The 23,454-nt window shown below is 38.8% G+C and overlaps 1 protein-coding gene across 2 annotated transcripts; it reads right to left on the bottom strand.

The window, feature by feature from the left end:
• Positions 1-764: 764 nt before the first annotated feature.
• Positions 765-22,873, bottom strand: LOC121853807. 2 transcript variants are annotated; one of them, XM_042348181.1, is made up of 6 exons: positions 22,728-22,873; positions 12,854-13,345; positions 11,942-12,156; positions 10,308-10,479; positions 7,382-8,259; positions 765-1,679 (listed from the first exon to the last, which is right to left on the bottom strand). In XM_042348181.1, exons 1-6 carry the CDS (start codon positions 22,734-22,736, stop codon positions 1,613-1,615), a joined length of 1,833 nt encoding a protein of 610 aa, XP_042204115.1. In that variant the 5' UTR covers positions 22,737-22,873; the 3' UTR covers positions 765-1,612. The 2 variants fall into 2 exon arrangements, with proteins under 2 accessions (XP_042204115.1, XP_042204116.1); XM_042348182.1 differs by lacking the exon at positions 7,382-8,259 and having other exon boundaries at positions 22,728-22,872.
• Between the last annotated feature and the right edge of the window lie 581 nt (positions 22,874-23,454).

The following is a 23,454-nucleotide window of genomic DNA, read 5'->3' as shown; positions in this document are numbered from 1 at the left end:
TACAAAATACTAAAATTCAGTAATATGGGAAATATAACGTTTACCAAGTTGTTCTGATAAATTATATTGTCCATTGAAGGTCATCAGTGAAATAACAACCCAAACAAATAACAGTTTATTGTAAAATTCAACTTAACATCTATATACATTACTGACATTCACTAACAACATCAAGAGCGTCGCTCGTCCACTCGTGTAGATAAATCAATTAGAAGTGGGGCCATGAAATAAATATGATATGAATAAATAATAGCAAATATTGATTAGTAATTTCTATGTTCAGCATGTTATTCAACATGAGCATCTATCACCAGGGAACACTTAATAAACATGTTGTATAATTATCATCTATGTATACAATTATGCATGGAGCTAAGCTTATACCTAATTGTATAAGCCAGTGTATACATATAGTATTGTACAATGTGTGCAGAACATCTAATCTGATGATAAAAGTAAACTTACACGTCCTGGAAGAAAATAAAGTACTGTGAATATGTCAAGGTGAAACAGCGACTCACTCAGTAGTGTAATATATCAATAGTATTAATTTTAATAGTCTTTGGTCTTCTTATCTGTCATGTGAGTAGTGGAGAATAATCGTCACCCGTTTTAAGAAGGTCTCAGGAAGTCGAGTTCACACACACACACACACACACACACACACACACATATATATATATATATATATATATATATATATATATATATATATATATATATATATATATATATATATATATATATATATATATATATATATGTGTGTGTGTGTGTGTGTGTGTGTGTGTGTGTGTTTATGTATATATTACTATATGTTTGTATTTATAGTATGAGAAAGACTTGAAAAATCAGTCTTGTGTCAATTAAGTAACTACGGTCTTAATTCTAAAGAGCTACATACATCTGGGCACTTCTGAAGAATAGTGATCTTCAACTCCCACAATCAAAGTTGCTCAAAATATCTAATGAGGTAAAGATAAAGATAAACGCTGCACAAGGATAAGCTTCTCTCTATCTTGACAACAGCAAACAAACGGTGGCAGTAACGGTAAGTGTAAGATTTGATTCAATGTATCACCTCACATTCTGATAGTCTGATTAACTGAAAGGGACGATGATTGCAAAAATCGAGAGAAGAAAGGTGAGCTGAAACCTGCAGCTATGCAAGAAAAGCTGGCCAGTGGTTCAATTAAGCTTAAACTATTGTAAATGAGAGGGATTTAGCGTCAAATAATGACCATTAATAAAAACAAAAATAACGAAGACTAAATTTACCCGGCAAAAATTGATAACGGGACAAAAGATGAGAGAGAAATGAGGTGAATACCAAAAGCAAAATTCGACATCCATCTTGAAATTTAAATACAATAATTTGAAATGTTGTGTTAATCAAATTAAGGGTCATTGAACCATTGTTAGACTCATTATGTGAAAGTCTTAAGGCTTTTCTACATGTTTGTAGGATATGGTAACTTTAGAAATTTTAGGCTTTGATTGTAAAGAGATGTAAGTATTCCAGAACCAGCTGGAACCTCACCAGAGGCTGTGACTACGAGATGATAATTATTTGGGTTCACTCCACGTGGGGAGATGGAGCGGGCGCGCTGCTTCACGGAGACCTGTGTTTGGTGTAGTACTTGTAGACATCGTTGTCGCCAAACTTAACGTGGGTGTTACTGTAAAAAAAAGAAAGCTCAGAAATAATAATTTATCATCAACAACAGCATTAATCTATATTGATAAAATATAATAAATATAAGATGTGGCTTTTAGTTTACAACTGGTATTATGTATCACTAAAGTGAATGTCAAGTGAATTTATATATCATTTCTTATAATGCGTTTATATATACTGGTTTATAAAAGCCTTAATTTTGTAAAAAAAAAAAAAAATTAATAACTCATTCATTCAAGAATATAGAAGCATAATATTTTATGTTCAAAACTAGAGATAGTATTAATAAAACGTTATGTACATTTTTGCAAATTGATCACAAAGCATAATATATACAGTGAACTTAGCCTGTGGTGTGACCACAACCCCACTATTCCTCATGCACTTACACAAACGGCACATGAGTTCTTAACATGATACTTCAGCATGTAGGTGTAGGTGGTAGTAACTCGAGTGTTAGAGCCAAGCAGTGTGCTGCAAGCACGAGGTAAAACCCCGGCAACTGCACCACCACTCTGGCAGCTTATGGTTATTGTTAGGTTATGGAGTTGTCTTCCGGCGGTGAGGTATGTAGAGAGTAGAGGCTTCAGGGAGATCGCAGACACCTCCCTACCCTTACCTCATGCATAATGTTGTTGTAATGTTGAACATCATGGTAGTTTTACACGGCATTGACGAGTGTGTAACTGGGTAAATGCAACTGTTAATTTTGGGATTTGTCCTAAATTTTTTATATTCGTCAGACAATTGTGTGATCTATATGTACACACACACACACACACACTGTATACACAAGTTGTGACTGTGTAAGTGTGTTTGATAACTTGTTACGTTAGGATGTATGTGTGTCTGTTTTCATTTTGCCAACGTGTGTATGCACGGGTGTACTTGTCTATCCGTGTGTTTAAGTCAGTAAAACGTGTACTTTGAAGTATAAAGTACAACAGTCGTGCAATAAGCTATAATAACAGCGACGTCGACATACTGTACACAAACATACTTACAAGACAAAGACGAAAACAGATTTACAAACACATACAGGAGTAACAGATGATTATTGCACGTCACATAACACCACGATATACAGGCAATAGACACGGAAAGTTTAACACATACAGTAATATGCAACAAGGCTACGTATAGGTAATAATCGAAATATTAAAAAATTTTATATACGTACAATATCGCGCTAAATAGGATATTTGTAAAACATAAGAAAATTTTTAATGAAGCACACCATTACTTACCTACTTAACCTACAGTAACCTAATCATACCTGACCTAATATATATATATATATATATATATATATATATATATATATATATATATATATATATATATATATATATATATATATATGCTGATAACCACAAGAAAGAAGAAAACACGAAGTTCCCAAGCGCTTTCGTGTTTTCTTCTTTCCTGTACATATACCTAGATCACCGCACCTACAGTGATTTACTTCATATATATATATATATATATATATATATATATATATATATATATATATATATATATATATATATATATATATATATATATATATACTGTATATACTGTATATACTGTATATTAAGAGAAGTCTAATGAATTGAAATCTTACTTTCATTCTGTTACTGTAAAGGTAAGAAAATGCAATTTTGTTTAACAATAAGACTTCCACAACAATGTGGCTGCTTCACAAAAATTTAGAAATTATCCTGTGGCAGTTCTTCTGTAAGCTACCTGCAATGTGGGCTGGTATTTGTTACTAGGTCTGTACGTCAATGAATGAATTCCGCTTCAAGTTACAGCTCATATGAAAGTAGGTCGCAGTGTGGAACACATCAGAAAACCATTGTGCTACCACAAATAGGAATATTTTTGCATGTTATTTTGTCCTCTTCCAAGCAATATGTTTTCATGTGTGTGTGTGTGTGTGTGTGTGTGTGTGTGTGTGTGTGTGTATGCCAATTGATATATGTTTATGTGTAGGTATGAGTGCATTCTTAGAAACACGGATTTGTGATGATTTGTTCGTTATAATTTTTTTCTTCAGATTATCACCTTAAAACATAGTCGTACATACTACTTCACTAATATATTTACATAGATAAAGAAAAGTTAAACTTACACAATCAGCCGCTGGACAGGGACGTTAAAAACTAACACCAAGCCAAAATATCACAAACAAAAGTCGAGACAAGGAAGAGCACAAACGATACACAGGACGGACAAGGCACACATCAACACGAACTAAAACTAACGCACAAACAACGAACAAAGGAACTCACAAGTACTCAAATTGGATTGGTAAACTTTGTTAGGTATTAAAAAAAAGTGAAGCAGTAAAACATAACATTGACTGACAGAGAAAGACTATAGAAGGTAAACTAGTGCAGTAATTGCTTGGCTTATGTGAGTTTGTGTGTAGACTGGGTGATGATGGTCTGGACGTAGTGACTTATTTTTCGAAATGATACAAGCGGCTGAGAGCAGAGCACATAGATCAAGGTGGCCACACTTAATTAGACAAAGCTCACTATTATTTACTATAAAAATTTGGTTAACTTGAAAAAAAAACTTCGATTACCTGAGTGGTTAAAGAGTCTCCATTTGACTATCTCTCTTGGTTAATTATAGTCAAACATGATTTACTTTGGGTTTCATGTTATAAATGTAAAAATGTATTGTTATCAGAGACATCACACTAAATGTCTATACGCAAATGTGAAATACATTTCTTTGTGGTATCAACGTCATATCTTTATTAAAATTTTATGTTGACTCTTGTCAGTAGAATATTGAAATATTCTCTTAATTTTATGTAAGTGCGTTTGTGATACTACAGTATGGTGTTAAGGTGGTGATGACACGGTGATCTAAATGTTGTCTCAGTCAGTGAATTCGATAATAAATGATAGAATGCCAATCTTCCTTACTTATGTGACCCCAAAGTAAATGCCAGATAATGCCAGAGGTGTCGAAGGATTTTGTTTGCAGCGGTACATAAGTCTTTGTGAATGAGTGGTCAGTCAGTAGAGCACAGTTACTAAAGAAATAATAGTCATTTGGTACAGTCAGGTATGGCTGGTTATCAGTCGTGTCACAGTGTCACGTCGTTGGCTGAGACAGTTAACACGAAAGTCGGCGGCAGCCACGGCCTCAAGTGATCGTGAGTGTTAATGTCTGTCAGTCAATACAACTTTGATGAAGATCACAGCTGGTCTTTGACTACCAGAAAGATATGAAACAGTCAAGAGAAGTAATACATAACTATATAATAAAGTCTGTAACTATTGTTCAAATTGAAACAAGAATTGCTAATCCAAAAACTGAAGAAAATTTGATAAAAAGAGATAAAGGCAGCTACGTCTATCAGTGTCGTCATCGTCAGTTTCCACCAATAGTCTTAGTGAATTTAACATGTAATATTTAGTCATAGGTGAGAGATGAAATAACGAGGTTTGCTTTAAGGTAAAACACGATACTTAAGACTTTCACCCCCAGGAGCGAGTGTGCATTGACTACCCAAGAGAAAGTACGGTGTTTGTTGTGATTTGCTTAACTTATATCCCTTAACACTTTTCACTGTAAATTTCAAGTGTGTGTATTTGAAGGAAACGCCAGCTTGTAAGAGAATCACAACGCTGTATGAAAAACTGAAGGGAACCAGGAGAAACTTTCCAAAGACAAAACCCTGATCGTTGAATTAAAATAGCGTGCCAAAGTCGCTGGATTTGAAGCTAATCGACTTTTTTTCTATGAGAGTGAGTGAATGCCAATTGTTTGCTCTAAGGGGGTGGTCAGATTGCAGTCTCTGAAACAAGATAACAACAACCATCAACAGTGTACCATTGGATGCGTTGAGTCAGTTGTGGTCTGATATTGATGTTCGTGGGTCCATCTTTAGGACACATGCACGGTAGTTGATAATGAATAACCCGATACGTGCTTTGATTTAGAACAAACCTCATTTTTCATAATATCTCTAACACCGCTTTGAAATATTACAAGCTAAATTTGAGGAGCAAAAAATTCGTCCTGAAGACAGTCAGACAGTATCGACAGTCTCTGCTTATTTCACAAGTCACAAGGGTTCGGTCGGTCAGAGGTCGAGGAGTCGGGAAATGGTTCGATGTATGCTGGTGGTTTGGTCAGTCAGTTCAGTGGTCGGAGTTAGTTCTTCATGTCAGTCCATCCGGAGTCGTGAACAAGATCCCGTTTTATAACAGCTTAAAGAATGGCTCCTGGGGCTCACAAGGGCAAGAGGAGAGAGCTAAGACAAAAACCAGAGGTAGAGCTAATTTTCGAGTTTTGAAATGAAGATACAAATAGTTAGTTCAGTGGATAGATCGATAAATAAAGAGAATGGAGGATAGTTTGATAAAGGAAGAATTTAATGGATAAGTATAGAAATTGACAGTTAGGTATATAGTCAGATCCACAAATAAACAGATATGAAGATAGATTATTCATAAGAAAGAGGACAGATGGAGAAGATGTATAGATAGTTATATAGATGTAAAGAAAGATTGACATATAGATTGAATACTAGAACGATTTTTACAGTCATAAGTAGGATATATGCATGTACCGGTAGATGGGACAGAGATAGAGAAACAAATACAACTAAATGAGGCGAGCTAGACGGACAAACAATGATAAACAGACTACTGTAACTGGTAGACACAGACCGAGACAGACAGACAAAGAGATAAACGGACATACGGTGAACATTGGCATTTACTAGCCAAGGCCATGTGAGGGTGTCGAGAAAGTAGAGGTGTTTGGTCACCTGTTCTGATCTATAGTTCTTCCTTTGATCTTGACTGAAGCATATTAGGTCACTGATCATATGAGGGTCACTGATGCTGCTGATCTGAGGTCACAAATCATGTTATCTGAGATAGAGATGTCATTTCCTCGACAACCCATCATGGCAAAGGTGCGAAACACAGACTACACAATTAAACACAAGTACTGGCAACTATGCAAATACTGGGACAGGATGCAGGATGTGCGAAACTAGGAACAGGATGTGGTGACATCAGGAAAAAAGATGAAAGAAATTGAGAAAAGTCAATAATAAGATTAGATATGATCAGGGATAAGAAGATGAGAACTAAAAAAAAAACCTCACACTTGGGTGGAGGTAGAAGTAAAGAATATTGATGTCAAAAACAAAGGTCAATGTTCTGCTATTGGTTTTTCTTTTCATTTTACAAACAGGCTTTAAAGTCTTTTATTAAATGTTTTTTTTTTTTTAAGATACGTATTGCTTGGGTTAAACTCTTGCACTGGGGAGTAGTTTGGGTGTTGTTGGTATGTTGCAAGTGAGAAAAGAATAAATGGGACCAAAACGGAAGTATACAATGTGAACTAAAGCTTGTTTATGGAAGGGGATTTTCAGTTTGGCTGGCCTATGATGTGACCTGAACTGAACTTATTTTGACTTACGAAACTATGGAGGAAAACTGAACGTAAATTCGAATTATCTTGGATATGTGAAGACAGATGAGAATAAACTTAGTAAAATTGAATGGGTGAAAGAGAATGCGAGATAGAGATATAAATATATACAGGTCAGTTGATTATTGGGAAAAAGGGAGAGAAGCTTGGTGGGTATGGAGCAACAGGAGTGAGACAACTTGTGGTGTTAGGATATCATATTCAGGATGCAAGGAGGTAGGTTGGAGGGGCTTGTGTTAAACACACCTTGATTCCAAATTGGAATAATCAGTCTCAACAGTGTGGCTGAGATGGTCGTAGGGGGAGAGGGAAGGATGGGTTTTGTGAGGCTGAGTGTTAGAGACCACAGGAAGTCCAGAATCTCCGTTTTCTTGTGATGATATATGCCTGCCTGCAGTCATAAATGCAGGACTGCGTCCAATTCTTCCTGCAGTCACAAATGCAGGTCCGGCTCCAGGTCCTCCAGCTGTTGGAAATGTAGGTCCGACTCCAGGTCTGCCTGCTGTTGGAAATGCAGGTCCGGCTCCAGGTCCGCCTGCTGTTGGAAATGCAGGTCCGGCTCCAGGTCCGCCTGCTGTTGGAAATGCAGGTCCGGCTCCAGGTCCTCCTGCTGTTGAAAAAGCAGGTCCGACTCCAGGTCCGCCTGCTGTTGAAAATGCAGGTCCGGCTCCAGGTCCGCCTGCTGTTGGAAATGCAGGTCCGGCTCCAGGTCCTCCTGCTGTTGAAAAAGCAGGTCCGACTCCAGGTCCGCCTGCTGTTGGAAATGCAGGTCCGGCTCCAGGTCCGCCTGCTGTTGGAAATGCAGGTCCGGCTCCAGGTCCTCCTGCTGTTGGAAATGCAGGTCCGCCTACTGTTGCAAATGCGGGTCCACCTGCGGTCGCAAATGCAGGTGCAGTCCCAAATCCGGGTGTTGGTGCAACTCCGGGCACAGGCACGAACACAGGCGAAGTAAAACCAGTGCCAGTACCCGTGAAACCAGTGCCAGTTCCCGTGAAACCCGTGCCATCAATGCCCAGGGGAATTGCGATTCCCAAGGGAATTGCAATTGCGGGAGCGACTATACCTGCGGCCAGCACCAGCAAGAGACCTCCGCTCAACCACGCCAGCCACGTCAGGTCCAATACCTGTCATGGTAATAATTTAATTCTATGCTGTGACAGCCGCCTTACACTGCTTCCATAATGTAATGTATAAGTCCTGGAAGTTTGGCTTCACTAATGATGAAGAATGAGAACCAGTTGAGCCTACAGAAATGGACAGACAACAAGGTGGAAATGGAAAGATAATGAAGAAATATTTGTCTCTGGAAGAAAGAGGATGGAAGTGTTGAGTCCACACCAGCATCAGAAGCTGCTTGAGTGAGGCAGTCGGTGATGCTGGGAGTAGAGTGTAGTTGTTGTCGTGTGGGAGTGGTAGAGCACAGGAAGCTACCTAAAGACATCCTGGGAGTTGATTCCTCGACATACTCACCCGTTGGCTCTCGAAGGCCAAGGTATTGTAAACAAATATTAGTTAATGTTTAATAATTTTGTTTAAAAGACCTGGAATGGGAGTTTAAGAAGGGCTTTTAATGAAATCTTTAATTTCAAAGAACATTCCTAATATATATATATATATATATATATATATATATATATATATATATATATATATATATATATATATATATATATATATATATATATATATATATATATATATATATATATATACAGGGTGTCCCACAAGTTTCCATACAACGTATCACCAACGCCATTACAAGCATAACTCCAGCTGTGCTTGAACGTGTTCTTCAGCAGTGGAGGACACGCGTTGAAGAGTGTTTTCAACAGAATGGTAGTCATGTAGAGCATATTATATAAATAAAAATGGATTTTCATATGAAATTTATTTTTCCTATGTATGGAAATTTATGGGACACCCTGTATATACAATCAACACCTCAACCCGCCAGGATTCGAGCCCACGGCCCACGAGCCCATGACTGTGACCGGGGAACACTACCTCTATCATGGGCTCGTGGGCCGTGGGTTCGAATCCTGGCGGGTTGAGGTGTTGATTGTATGTAGAAGTCCGCGTGCTTTATTGGGCTAATGAAATATAAATATAAATATAAATATAAATATAAATATAAATAAATAAATAAATATATATATATATATATATATATATATATATATATAATCAACGACCTCACCAGCCAGGACTCGAACCCTCGACCTTATGCGTGTGACCAGGGATTGCTATCAAGGCACCACCAGCTCGATGAACAGGCTTTGTGTGAAATATAACAAAGTCTAGGATTGCCTTTAGTGTCCTTGTGGCAAGGTGGTAGCAATCCCTGGTTACACGCATAAGGTCGAGGGTTTGAGTCCTGGCTGGTGAGGTCGTTGATTATATGTTGAAAGTCCGCGTGCTATATGGACTAAATGAAAAAGGATAGTGTTTAAATAGTTATTATCTACATCAACTATTTCTTATTGACAGTTCATTACCAATAAACTACTTCTGAGGCCACACTAGGCGGTGGCAGATTTCACACATCTCACAAGACTGTGGGTCTTAAGGAGACTGAAATACGTTTATGAAAAGCTGGCGTTTTAATTAAAGCTCATAAAAGTGTCTAATTAAATTTGTAGAGGAAGAAAGGGTTTTCAGAGCTGAAACTTAAAAATAATTAATTTCATGCACTAAAGTTTCTATATTATTTATATTATAGGCTATTTTGTTTAATTATTGTAAATTATTTAGAGTTTAACAAACATCTTAGGTAATATTAGTTTAACGTATCTATTTAATTTAGATTTATTTTACTTAAGCATTTTAGGGGTGTTTAAATTATCATTCAATGTGAGGAATTTAATATAACTTAAAGAAACTATGTCATATCATGCGAGAACACAGCAGTACACATCCCGTCCCAGTATATCACCCCCCTCCCCCGTTCTCTCCTTTACTGCCGGACCAATCTTCCACCAGGCGCGTCACACTACACACCGTTACCCTCCGTGTGTTTGTGTGTTTGTGCTTGAGCGCGCGCGCACGTGTGTGTGTGTGTGTGTGTGTGTGTGTGTGTGTGTTCCTCACCCTTTCACTTTTATGCCGTGTCCATCACCCTTCCACTCCACACTGTTTCTCACCCTTCCACTCTATACCGTGTTCCTCGTCTTACCTTGAGAGCGTGGGTGCTGTCATCGGCGGCTACTTGGGTTTGACAGTTACCAGAGCAGGAGCGAGCCATGTCCTGTGCCTCCAGCATCCTGGCAGCCATCTCCAGACCTTGACGAGCCTGAGCAGTCCAGTCTGACAGTCGGTTGGCGTAAGAACTCACCGTTTCGCTCCACCTGTGAACCAAATCCATTATTCTCTAGAATCTAGACGACTGATGTATATAATACTTCTGCGATGATCAACAGCATCCCCTCTGAACCAATTGGCTGGAATGATGTACACAGCCGTGTGAAACAAAGCGATGGGGGTTACCTGTAAATGTTTACAAAACTCACTGGTTTTATGTGTAACTCAAAGTGAATGACATACAATTATATTGTAATTTTGTTTATTAAGATGAAGCTGTAGCCTATGATAATTCTTTTGTTATCCATTTTTTGTGGATTCCATCTCATGTAGGAATAGCAAACAATGACACTGTTGACCTTCTAGCTAAGAATGCCTGTGGACTGGCCCTCCCTGGTGATGGGGTTACACCCTCTCTCCTGTTACCGAAAGAGAATACGTTCAGCTGCTCTCCTCCCTACAACCCATCGCAGGGATAGTGAACGGGCTGAGAGTGTATCTATCCAACACTATGATCATTTTCTTCCGTATCCACATAAGTATCGTCGATGTGGACTTATGGTAAGCAGGCATGATGTTGTCTCTGCACGCATTAGGTTAGGATACAGACCTATCTGGCAAGTACCTGAGGTGGGGGATGATCCGCACTTCTCTTCCTGTAAACTCTGTAACTGTCCCAACGCTAACACCCTTCAACACTATTGCCTTGACTGTTCCCCTGTCAGGGACCTCCGACCACAGGAAGAGTCACTGACCACTATATGTCACCACCTACTTATACGTAATAATCTGGATATAATTCTCGTACGCTACCCACGCTTTGGTGGGTGCTCACTCCCATTGTCTTCAACTCACCACAAATATCTCCATATCACAAGTCATAGTGTGTCCTGCGAGACACGAGTGCCAGTGTATTTAGTGTATGACGCATGGTCTTGTGACTAGGCTTGTCGCCCCCTGGGGTGTAATAAATTAATTAAATAATTATGAAGATGATTCGACATCTTTTACTCTTCTGCTCATGGAACACTGTACCGTACCTGTGGGTAACTGTACACATCATCCACCTCTATAAACCTGTATGAAGTTAATGTCATCTCTTATTAATGATGAGCATCTCGGTATGGCTTAAGTGAAGTTACTGAAGGAGTTTGTTCCTGTATAGGTGAACATTACCACAAGCGGCTGAATTTCTGAGAAGTGACAAAGACAGTATATACTCGTATATTCATAAGAACACACAGATCTCCATGCACATGCATACACAGATATTTGAACATAAAAATACACACAAATACTAGCACATATGACATGTAAACAATACATATATAGTACGAACTCATGCGTCCACACGAGCACAGTATGGCACTCAAACATTCACCCATACACCTGAGTCTCTCTAACACAAAAGAACCCCAAGGATCAGCATTCCGTCTCTTAACAAATAAGTGCACAATCGTTAGTAAAAAAAATCCTCCCCCTCCCCCCCCACACACGAGTAGTCGTCACCTGGAGTAAGACTCAGGATACTGCACATTGACGTAGTGTTTCGTGTTGCTGTTGCCACCCATCCATTTGCCGATACGCTCAGCGAAGCCAGAGACGGCGCTGCTGATCGGCTCCACCAGGTAGTTGTTGACAGGGCGGAAGAAGTAATCCTTGACGGGGTCGTACATCAGCTCCAGTGTTGACCTCCACATGTCGTCGATGGAGCGAGCGGTAGCCTGCCAAGTAAAGCAATTATGACGTGTGTGTCTGTGGTGGAGGCGAGTTACAATGTTTGCATTGTGGTATCAAAGTATAAGAAGATTTTGGTACTTAGTAACTTAATTGTACCGTAATATGTAAATACTATAGATATGTTTCTGTCATAGGTTTGATGACCAACAAGTTTGACTGACACACTTAAACGAGATATAACCTTATCATGGTATAACTCCGACCTGGTTAAGAATGGACAAGTGACACTACAACTGTCAAGCTGTCATTTTCTTGCCATACTTACTACCACTACTAACTAAGGTCTGTAATCCCTTTTCCAACTCCTTGTAATCTCCGCCACTGTGCTCAAGTAAATAGTCTTACCAGCGTTTTATACCATCACTTGCCTACTATTTTATCTATATACCGGTTGTTCACTGAAGGCATTCCGCTGCTACTTTAGTTATTCCAGCAACCTCTGATATCCTCTACCATCAATCCAATAATTGTTCCATCGTTCCTTCATTGGCTACACCAACCAATCTCTTTTCTCTATCATTTCTCCCTTTCTCCTCCATCACTCAGCTAGCCTTATCACCACTTGACTTGCCTCACCAGAACCCTAACTTGCGTCACCAGAACCCTAACTTGCTTCACCAGAACCCCAACTTGCTTCACCACCACTCGACCAGCCTCTTCACCGCCCAGGAGTTTACTCACCTCGTCACCGGTAATGTCAGTGAAAAAGCCCTTCATTAACTTGTGCAACTGAGCTGCCTCCTTGCCCTCGTACATGTCCTGCAGAGAGTCCAGCAGGAGGGTCATGTACATCTGTGCTTCCAAATCTTCGCTATAAAAGCCAAACAGAGCGTCCAGGTAAGCCACCGTCTCTCGCAGCGTCTTGCTCTTGATGACGGGTTTGATCGCCGCCTTCAGGAGCTTCATAGCCACAGCCAACTGTTTCTTGTCCATCTTGAAAGGTAACTTAAAGGGTAATTCGGAGATAAGTGCCTCTTCTTCAGGTGTCAGGTCGGTGTTACTGTCGGTCTCAGCGTAGGTTGGTTCGACATCTGGGTTAGTCTGAAGGGCGTCATAGGGAGTGTTCTCTCCAAGCGCGGGGTTGATGGCCTGCCAGGGGTTGACGGGTGGGTCTACTGTCATTACTCCCACGCCCAGGTACGCCAGAACGCCCGCGACCACCAGCAGTCTCCTCTGGAGAAAATGAGAGATTGCATGATGAAGATATATGATGTAAAATGACTTAAGTACGTAGAACACCATACTACTGAACCACACACGTATATATATATATATATATATATATATATATATATATATATATATATATATATATATATATATATATATATATATTTCATTTTTAGTCCATATAACACGCGGACTTTGAACATATAATCAACTACCTCACCAGCCAGGACTCAAACCCTCGACCTACTGCGTGGGACTAGGTAGCGTTACCGACCATACCACAAGAGCACTAAAAGCAGTTCTAAACTGTGTTATATTTCACACAAAGCCTGTTCATCGAGCTGATGGCGCCGTGAACCTCCCATTGGGAACTGCCCGTGCTGCTTATGTGGATGTCAGTAGCATTTTACCGAATCCAGCTGGTATGAAACACGAGGTACCATATGTACTTCATTTTTAGTCCATATAACACGCGGACTTTGAACATATAATCAAGGACACAAATTTTTCCCATGACCGACATCTGCGATGTTATCAAATAGGAAGAATCTGAACACTTGTCTGGAGACGTTCTGTAGTTATTTGAAACCCAATTCAAAATTCCCTGGATATCTTTGCTGTTTGAGAAAGGAAATTAAATTGCCGGTTTTATTGTGATATTCATGAAATGTCTGAAACCAAATATGATATAATGCACCACTTTCAATTACCATAATCACAATATTTATGTTACGAAAGAGGATATTTTGTATATAACTTGAAACCTATCAATAAATATCTGAGTACGAGTCAAGAAGAAAGTTAAAAAAAAGTTTCCTATATAACCTTGAGATGGAGAACGTCGCCTAGTAACTTAATGATACAGACAAGGGTGATCAAGACATACAGAAACTCTTCAATGGAAACGATGGTCAACTGCTTTCGGTATCACTGGTGGAGCTGACAGGTGAAAACATGCTCTCGGTGGGTTAGTTAGCTTCTTATTGTTGGCTATCTTTCCTAAATGTTGGGTACTCTCAAAAGAAGTGAACTTTAAATATAGAAAAACATTAACCATTATGACTATGACAGTTTCTACTTTACAAGGTATTTTAGTCTACCTCGGCAAGGTGGTGGTGGTGGTCAGGAGAAATAATTTTAGCATACAGTTCTACCCGACTGTAATTGTCATTAAGACGGTGAAAAATTTCGTTCTACGTCAACCTGTCTCTCATAATTTTAACTATGTAGGATACTAACCCTATAAAGTGGTTCTTTTGGAGTTCTCCAGATTTTGATAATTTCGAATGGAGAAGCAAAACAGCAACAGTCAAACGATCAAATTTAGGTGCTGATGTCAGCAATGAGTAAAATAAATATGAAGAACGTTCAGAATACCAAGTTCCCTTAAATGAAAATAATAAGAGTGCTGGAGTTCAGAGGAACCAAGAAATTCGCCTCCAATTTGAGTTTGAAAACGGAAGCTATTCAGTGAGTGGAGACTTGAAGACTGTTACAAAAAACTTTGGGTTAAACTTCCCCTTAAGAAAGCTGAGGTGGGAGGAGAAACACTACCCATCAAGTTGTGAGGAACAATACAAAAAAGTGCGCCATGAGAGGTAGAAATATAAGCATGAAAGGGAGAGAGGATGGGCGAAAAGAGGACAAATAAGAAAGAATTAGAAGAGAAAAATTGAATGCAAAAGAAACAGGGAAGTAAGCAGATGCAGAGGCACGATTACAGAAAAAGTCTATGGTACGGGGAAGGTGGATGGGCTCTGTCTAAATGAATATTATTGACCTAAATTCGCTAGTAGAGGCTAATTCATTACTAATGAATAGACTGGACAACAGCATTAAAGTGTGACATATTGAACTAAAAACTAATAATAATATTATTATTTCTTTAATGAGTATTCTAGAGCAACAATCCCGAGAATTATCTCCCTCTCTCCTTTATCGCAATTTTAATTTTACAAACAGTTCTAGATTTCCGACTGGACCAGATATATTTTCCGATCATGAGCTGCAGTTGCCCTCACTCCTCCTACCCTTTAAGCTACGCCCTTAGTAGAAGAATATTATTATATACTTAAAATTAATTATTACATGTTTCAAAAGTACCAAACTATTTCAATTTACTTCTTACTGAGCTTAATTATTGCTTGATTTGCAGTATCATGCAAACCTCTCATAAAGTATATAATTACTAAATGGAAAATACTTGTACATAAGGGTCAGTGTTCTTTAAATTATTTAAGTTTCCCCAAAAAATATTTTAAATTTTTTTGTTTTCTATTATTATGAAAGCGAGTCATTGAAGAGAACGTATCCGTTTAGCTCTCTTGGGTAACCTTTGTTGCTGATGCGCAGTAATAATATTATAACAGCAACGAGGATGAATCGGCAGCTTCAGTGTAAATAGCATTGTGATGCGCTGAAGAAAGTGGGTCATTTCTGTATAGGCTAGCCTGTATTTTTTTTTGTCACCCGCGTGTCAAGTTTTTGTGATTTTCTCGTATCAACCTGCCTCCGATTTCATTCCAGCTCTCTCTTTTCTAAGCAGACAAGCAACTCACTAGACACAGCAATTTGTTTTGTTACCAGGTAGAAAGAAATTCTTTCTATCATGTAAATATTTCTGTCTTTACCAAGGTGAACAATGTGGGTACCTCTTAACCTCTTCAGTTACCTTCGTTCACTAGCCCTTGACTATGTTGTACTCAGTTAGAGCCCCTGAAGCTGTTCATTTTGGTATTACAAGAAAATAGAACCGCCAACTATTTGAATTAGAAAATAAAGAGGTCAAAATATTGAGAGTTGTCTTGACAAGTAGATGTGAATCAAGGGAGGAAGAAATGATGGGAAGATATAAGATGTTATCACCATTTATTGTTCTTTATACATCAAGGAGGAAACAAAGACCTTCTACAACGATTATTCAACACAGGAATTATTAGATGCAGTATAAGAAAAATTCTCGAACTAAATAAAATAAAATTCTAGTTGCAGCCGAGTGTGATGGTCAGTACAAAACTGATATGTTACATAAATTTATTTCTCAGTGGCCCAAGTAATAAATAATTTGAAAGCATTTGAGGTAGATGTAGGTAAGATGACTAGTGGATCTCATGTTTTTGACCCACCTTGACTTGACTTGTTACGTCGCACATTTTGATAATCTCTCCTTTCGTGTGGAGGTGGTGTGTGGATGAGTGGATCCCATGTTATTGACCTGTCATGATATTTTGTAAGGTCACCCTTTGTATATAAACCTCTCAGTCCCTGTAAATTCAGTTGCCTCTGAAGACGAAAATTAAGTGCTTCACTGTTTCTCCTTTCTTGTGTGATTTTATCGAGATTTATCTTGTCCACTTTTCCATTATATATATATATATATATATATATATATATATATATATATATATATATATATATATATATATATATATATATATATATATATATATATATATATATATATATATATATATATATATATATATATATATATATATATATATATATATATATATATATATATATATATATGCGCATGTGAATGTGTAATGAAAAGAGAGAGTTTGTAATACAGGAAAGAATCCAGTTGGGCAGAGAAAGTCTAGAGAAAGTTAACTCCACAAATAGAAGAGAAAGTAAGTAGCCAGCCGGGTGTGTGAACTCCCCCCAGGCTACGACCCCACACCCCCCACCCCTGTCCAGGTAGAAATGTGGTGTGGTGGGGGGGTGGCTCCCTCCACTCCTTCACATAAGTGGCTTTGCTCCACCGGTGTGAGCGTGTGGTGGAGCGCAACACGCAGATGGCAGCAGACCGAGTTCAGAATCTTAATATCAATACATTAAATTTTTCACCTTAAACTAGGGCTCAGAAGACTCATCTAGTATCTGTGGATTCGAACTTTGTTTTAATGTAATTTTTATCCTAAAGTAATTGAGAGTTGCATAAGTTATCACATTTCTTGTTAGTACGAGAATAGACCTACAATTATTTGAGAAACACTGGATGTGAACATTATCCTCAGCCTGCTGCGCTCTGAGTTTAGTGATAGTTTATGTCACCCGAGCACAAAATTCTTTCGTTCACCAATCCGTAATGTTGGATATGTTGTCAATGTTGTATATTTAGAATCGGCAGAAGATTAATTGAAAATGTGAACAACGCAGTAATAATAATAATAATTATTATTTCAAACTATCAGTCTTCTAAACTACCCAAAGACGAAAGTACAGCTCCACAATAGAAAAACAATCAACACACATCTAACGTTTTCACAATTTCTATATGTCCAGTTCAATGAAAGCTACAAAGGTAACACAGAAATTCACGTTGGGAATAATGCGTTCATCTCACTGATCCTGATTTTAGTAAATTCTGAAATATCTAAATGTTTGAATTTAGTTCTCTTATTTGAATAAAATCTATACCCCAGATTGTGTTCAACATAATTCCGTTAACAGTAAATACTTTATACCCTATGAATGAGTAGAGTTTCTTTAAAACACTTTCATGGCAGCACAGTTATTGTAGAAACAGAGAGAGAGAGAGGGTATTTTTTTTACGCCTGTTGTGTTTCTTCCGCATTTTAACGGCCACGGTCCTAGTCTAGGCAGCATCCTGCTTGAAGATTTACCTGGCATTGATTCCAGGTGTTTCCTCTTAGAACCAATAGATATTTGTCAGGAAACACAGCCCTTAAACTCTCTCATGATTCAGAGTACATGCAATCCGCCATGATTTATTGTCAATAGATGATCATGACATAGTATCATGACCTACATTGAATAACATGTGTTATTATTTACAGATTTACCCAATAGTGATATGATTTTGATTTTCGGTTCTATAAATAAGTGTATTCTTTTCCCGTTTGTGTGAGTGTATGGATGCTAAGACATGAGAACCTTCCAGTATTGTACTAGAGCGCCACCACTAGCCGCTGTCCTATGAAGGTTTTTTAAACATTTCATAAAGACAGAGAAAAAACTAATTATTATCTTGCCTATTACTGACGAATAAGGATACCTTAAAAGCAATCCTTTACCCAACTACGCCTCTCAAATCTAAGCCCCTGTCCCACTTTTCTGACAACTTTCCTTAGGAGCAACGTGAGGGTAGAAGTCAGGAATGGGGGAGGAGTGAGCCCCTGGCAGTGTGTCGACACACAGGATGAGGCGGCGTCTCCAAGATTTGGGTCACGTCCCCCACACTACCCGGACCGTCCTACCAACTACTGTCTCACTCACAGTAGGGCACCAGATTTCGAGGACACGGTCCACGAGGACTCATGCGTTGTAGAAAAGAATTAGGCGGGAAGGAGGGCAGAACAAGCCAAGGCTACTGTTAAACGTGAAATGAGCTTATTCGTTTGTTGGAAGACGCTTAACTTTTTTGTCCAAACCTATTTATTCCATATGGAGTGCGGCGGTTAAGTGGGTACAGCTCTCTCCTGTTCCAGGGGCCGGTGGTTATATTCCCGAGGGCTCCCAGTTCACCCAGCTGTAATTGGGTAACTAAGTTTGCAACTTGGGGAAGTGAGTGCAGTACCGGCCATGCTGTCTCCTTGTGTACCGAAGGCTTAGTATTATACTTTGTGTTGTATCCACACTGTTCCTAACGGGCAGTTATGCCTATGAGACCCACTTTCATTTACTCCACAAGCTGATTTCACATCCACTTCATTTCCATAACATAGCTCACGCCAGGAAGCTTTCTCTAGGAGACGACTGTGTCAGTGACTAAGTCACTGACCCTGAGCAGTATCTGTCAGTCTGTCATGAACTGCGGTGGGAACTTCCTTTCAGTTCCTGCCCGGGTCATGATACATCCGTGTTACCTTGAACAATGGGGTCACTAACACACGGAGGCTGATGATTTACACACACATACACACACACACATATATATATATATATATATATATATATATATATATATATATATATATATATATATATATATATATATATATATATATATATATATATATATATATATATATATATATATATATATATATATATATATATATATATATATATATATATATATATATATATATATATATATATTTCATTAGCCCAATAAACACGCGGACTTCTACATACAATCAACACGTTACTCTGACCACTTAAGTGATATGGGTAGTCTCCATTAGAGGTTCACGGCGCCATAAGCTCGTTGAACAGGCTTTGTGTGAAATATAAAAGAGTCTAGGACTGCTTTCAGTATCCTGGTGGTCCAGAGGTGGCGTTCCCCGGTCACAGTCATGGGCTCGTGGATTCCTGGCCCGTCCTAACACTGGGATAATGCCTCCTCAATATTACCTTGTAATTCAATTGACTGTAGGAACATCATAGAATCTAGTCTCATTAAACATACCGAAGCATTCAACATGAATTTGAGTAATGGCATGTACAAACTGGACAATTTTGTAATTAAGAAGACTTGTAACCAGGTGAGAAGGTTGGGTCACCTTACCCTCTGACCTGGCTACCGACCATTGCGGTGCTATTTAAAGATTAGTAGGGTCATTACCTGACCATCGTGGACCTGATCTCACCCTCCTCTGTATATATACACCTTGTTGTGTACTTCTCCTTAGTCTGTACTCACCCCTGAAGACGTGAATTACTCGAAAGCGCTTGGGAACTTCGTGTCTTCTTCTTTCCTTGTGGCTATCAGCATATACCTAGATCACGCGCACTTACAGTGATATACTTGCATATATATATGTACGCAGTGAAAAGTTTCCAAAAGATATATTCATAGAAGTTATCACTAGCCGGTAATTATCCCTATATCGTGACAGGCATAAACAAAAATTATGGAATATCAGTGATCTGACTTTCCTTTTTTAAGGTGACATTAAGTTCACTCTTTGGACAAACTCTTTTATTCAGTGTTGGTGAGAATTAAAAAGCTAATTTCACTTGTTTATTCATGTATAATTATGTATCGTGAAGCTATTGATTTCTTCATTACCTGTGTAATATTGAGATTGACAAGAGCAGTTGAGGTGTAAGAATGTAATATATGATGAAGGTAGTGGAGTGAGAAAGTCGAGTCCCGTTTTCTGAACGATATGTAAAGTTATAATATTTTAACAATGATTCGCTCGGAAGAGGAGCACCTCTTAGCGAATACTTCATGCACAGCCACACTTTGAAGACCAGCCTCAGGTTAGCGTGTTAAGAGGTGGGCTGGCGGCCAAGTGTGGGTCAGCGACCTGCTGGCCCATAGCCCTGCTGGGCGTATTAAGGAGGTCAATGTTTTCTCGGGCCTCGTCTAGTTGAGGACTGGATGTAGGTTGTTCGCCTTGGCAGCGGACCAAAGCCTGCTGGTTTTGAGTCATGTTGGAGATGAACGCTGGTGGAGGAACTGGTTTATACGCGGACCTTGTGAAGGCTAACCTACTGTGCTGCTGACGGTGTTGTGTTCTGGCTCGGGTTTAGAGGTTGAACTAATCACTACCTAAATTGTGTCACGAAAATCCACTGAGCCAATGTGAAACTAACTGCTTCTCGACCAGAAATACATGATACATGACTCTCATTTCTTACGTAAAAGTAATGTGTATATAACAAATAAAGACAACAATGCTTCTATTTTATAGTTGGACGGGAAACATAGTAAACTAAATCAAACTTAGACTGCACACATTGTTGCAGCTGAGGAGAACTTATCAATAATATTTTTGTCTTAGTCTGAAATACTATTATGAAACTTGTTCTATGTGTTAATGCAAATATGGATGAAAATACAATCTATTATCTTGGTTCATCTTGTACATAATATAATTAAACTATTCTATAAGTAAAGCTGAACCTTTCAATTCTAGGCGGCCGGATTTTAATTTACCTCTGAAACAGGCTGTGTGACCTATCGTCTGGCCCTCCAAGTGTGGTCATTATACAGGGTCCGAATATTTTAACCGGGATGGTCGAGAGCATTCACGATTTCGACTTTCGGTATGTGGAGTCTTGTTGAATATATTTCTCCAAATTTTTTGTAAATCTTCTTTACTGGCGACATATGCCGAGTTTTGAGATATTAACCTTACTTGAAAATTCGCTGAAAACTAGAAATGGGCGATACTTTCAGTTAAATAAAGGTTTGTGTGACCAGCACTGATCATACGACTTCACAACGTGAGTCAGCAGAACCTCTAAGATCCAGCAGTCCCTCAAGGTCATCTGGCGAGCACAGAATGTACTGCATAGCGTCTAGGATTGCACAGTACTTCTGGTCGGCAAGGAACCAGAATTTTAAGGTAATTCAAGGCAAGTTTAAGCCTAATTATTTTAGGAGAGATTATCAAAGGAGCAAGAATCATGTGATACTTAAGATTCTGTATAATATCAGCTGTTGAAACGGCTCTGCACTTTTTGCAAATGTTGAACTTGAAAATATTTCGTGAAAATTGATAAGGTGTGTTGATTACTGCAGAGTTACAAGGAACACGAAATTATGCGTTTAGACGTTCAATATCAAAATCAGTGTTGTATATTTTAACTCTTGAAATTATTTCAGTAAGTTCTGATTACCGAAATCCTCTGCGTCAGGAGCTTGTCGAAAAATGACGTACCGAGGTGGTTGAGCCGCTACTAGTTTCTCTTCCAGTACATCACCCAGTAGTGATATTTGCTTCCTCAGTAAATAATATTCTTTGGTTATTATTACGCTGTGTAGAGCAAGTATGTCACGATTCCCATTTACAGACGCGCCAACTGGAGCGAGGGTCAGGTGTCTCAGTGATGCCTAGAGTTGCGGAGTTTGCTGTACTCGCTTGCTGTTCTTACCTTCAAATCAATCGCATAAACTCTTATACAGAGCAATGTGTATGACTATTACGTCATCTAAGTTCATGTTCACGCTGTATGCTACCTATTGTGCCTCAGGTACTGTACAGCTTTACAGAGTACGTGTGATAACCTGTCTTTATGGTACCGTGATATATATAACCGACAAACTCTTATTATTTTTCTTAATCGAGATTAAACTGAAATGCGCCGCAGAACAAATGTTAAATCGGAATCTAGAATAAAGTCGACAATTCGCCCCCAAAATAATTCTTTACAAATTTACAGATCACATTTTTACTTCGTTTTCAGATAAAGTATATACATGGTGCTCAAGTGAACGATCTATGTTACAGGCGTCTAACTTCCAATACAATTGGGACGCGAGGAGTCGAGATGCTTTCTCTTTACTTCACTTTCGTATCCATATACAGTATTAGTCAAGCTCATCTTTCACAGCTGAGAACACTCCGACATATTCCTGTTATCAGTTAGTGCATTAACTACTGTATAGAGCATCACAATATCACCGACAACCTCCATTGTTACAACAAACACTGGATTATACAGCCAAACACACACTTACATGGATCATTTTGTTCAGTAATTTCCAAGAACCTCACGGAACAACCTAGACGCAGTAGAGACAAGTTCGGAGGCTCAGGCTTGTTGTGCAGCCTTCAAATACGAAAGAACACAAGGTGAAGGACACAGCAAAACTGATCCGCTGGTGAATATGATCTTCCCTTTATAAACTGTGTGACCTGGGTTGCCAAACCGTCTTTGTTGTGTCGAAAGCGTTCGCAGCGCTTCAGATCGCGGGGCTGCCGTCCAACTCAACACAACTTTCACATTTCATTCCTTTGTTTTGAGTTAATACTGTCGTTTATATTAACTTTATTAAATTAAATACTTACAAAATGGATGATAAGGATATATTATACAAGATAAAGCTTTGAAACAAACAATTCTTAACGACACCTGACCCCCTGTGCCATCTGGGTCAGTGGGTAACCAATCAGCTGGCTCCTTCAACCGGTCATAAACCCGCAGCCAATAGCCTCCCAGGAAATGCTTGCCAATATTGTTTTTTAGTGGATCCTGAGGATTACAACCAGTTTTATTCAGATAAATAAAGGCGTTTTAACGCTCTGGGTTTGTTCCCTCAGATGAGAAAGTCGAACACAGTGTTAGTATCAGGTGGAAGGTGGGATATAGCGGCTCCCTGGCGGTCACTGTGGGGGAATTTGATGTAGGATATGAGGCCCGTGACTTGCAGCTCAGTCGTATATCTTTATCGAGGACTGTACACG

This window comes from Homarus americanus, unplaced genomic scaffold, assembly GCF_018991925.1.
Source record: "Homarus americanus isolate GMGI-L3 unplaced genomic scaffold, GMGI_Hamer_2.0 scaffold18703, whole genome shotgun sequence".
Taxonomy (NCBI): domain Eukaryota; kingdom Metazoa; phylum Arthropoda; class Malacostraca; order Decapoda; family Nephropidae; genus Homarus; species Homarus americanus.
Note: the sequence above shows the minus strand (reverse complement) of the source record. Positions and strands in the feature narration are given on the sequence as shown.

Coding starts and splice junctions, on each gene's coding strand:
- LOC121853807 (XM_042348181.1), bottom strand. Junction 8,260..10,307: donor ACAGCACCCACGCTCTCAAG/GTAAGACGAGGA, acceptor TTACCATGACAG/GTATTGGACCTGACGTGGCT. Junction 1,680..7,381: donor TATTCCAATTTGGAATCAAG/GTGTGTTTAACA, acceptor TTTTTTTTACAG/TAACACCCACGTTAAGTTTG.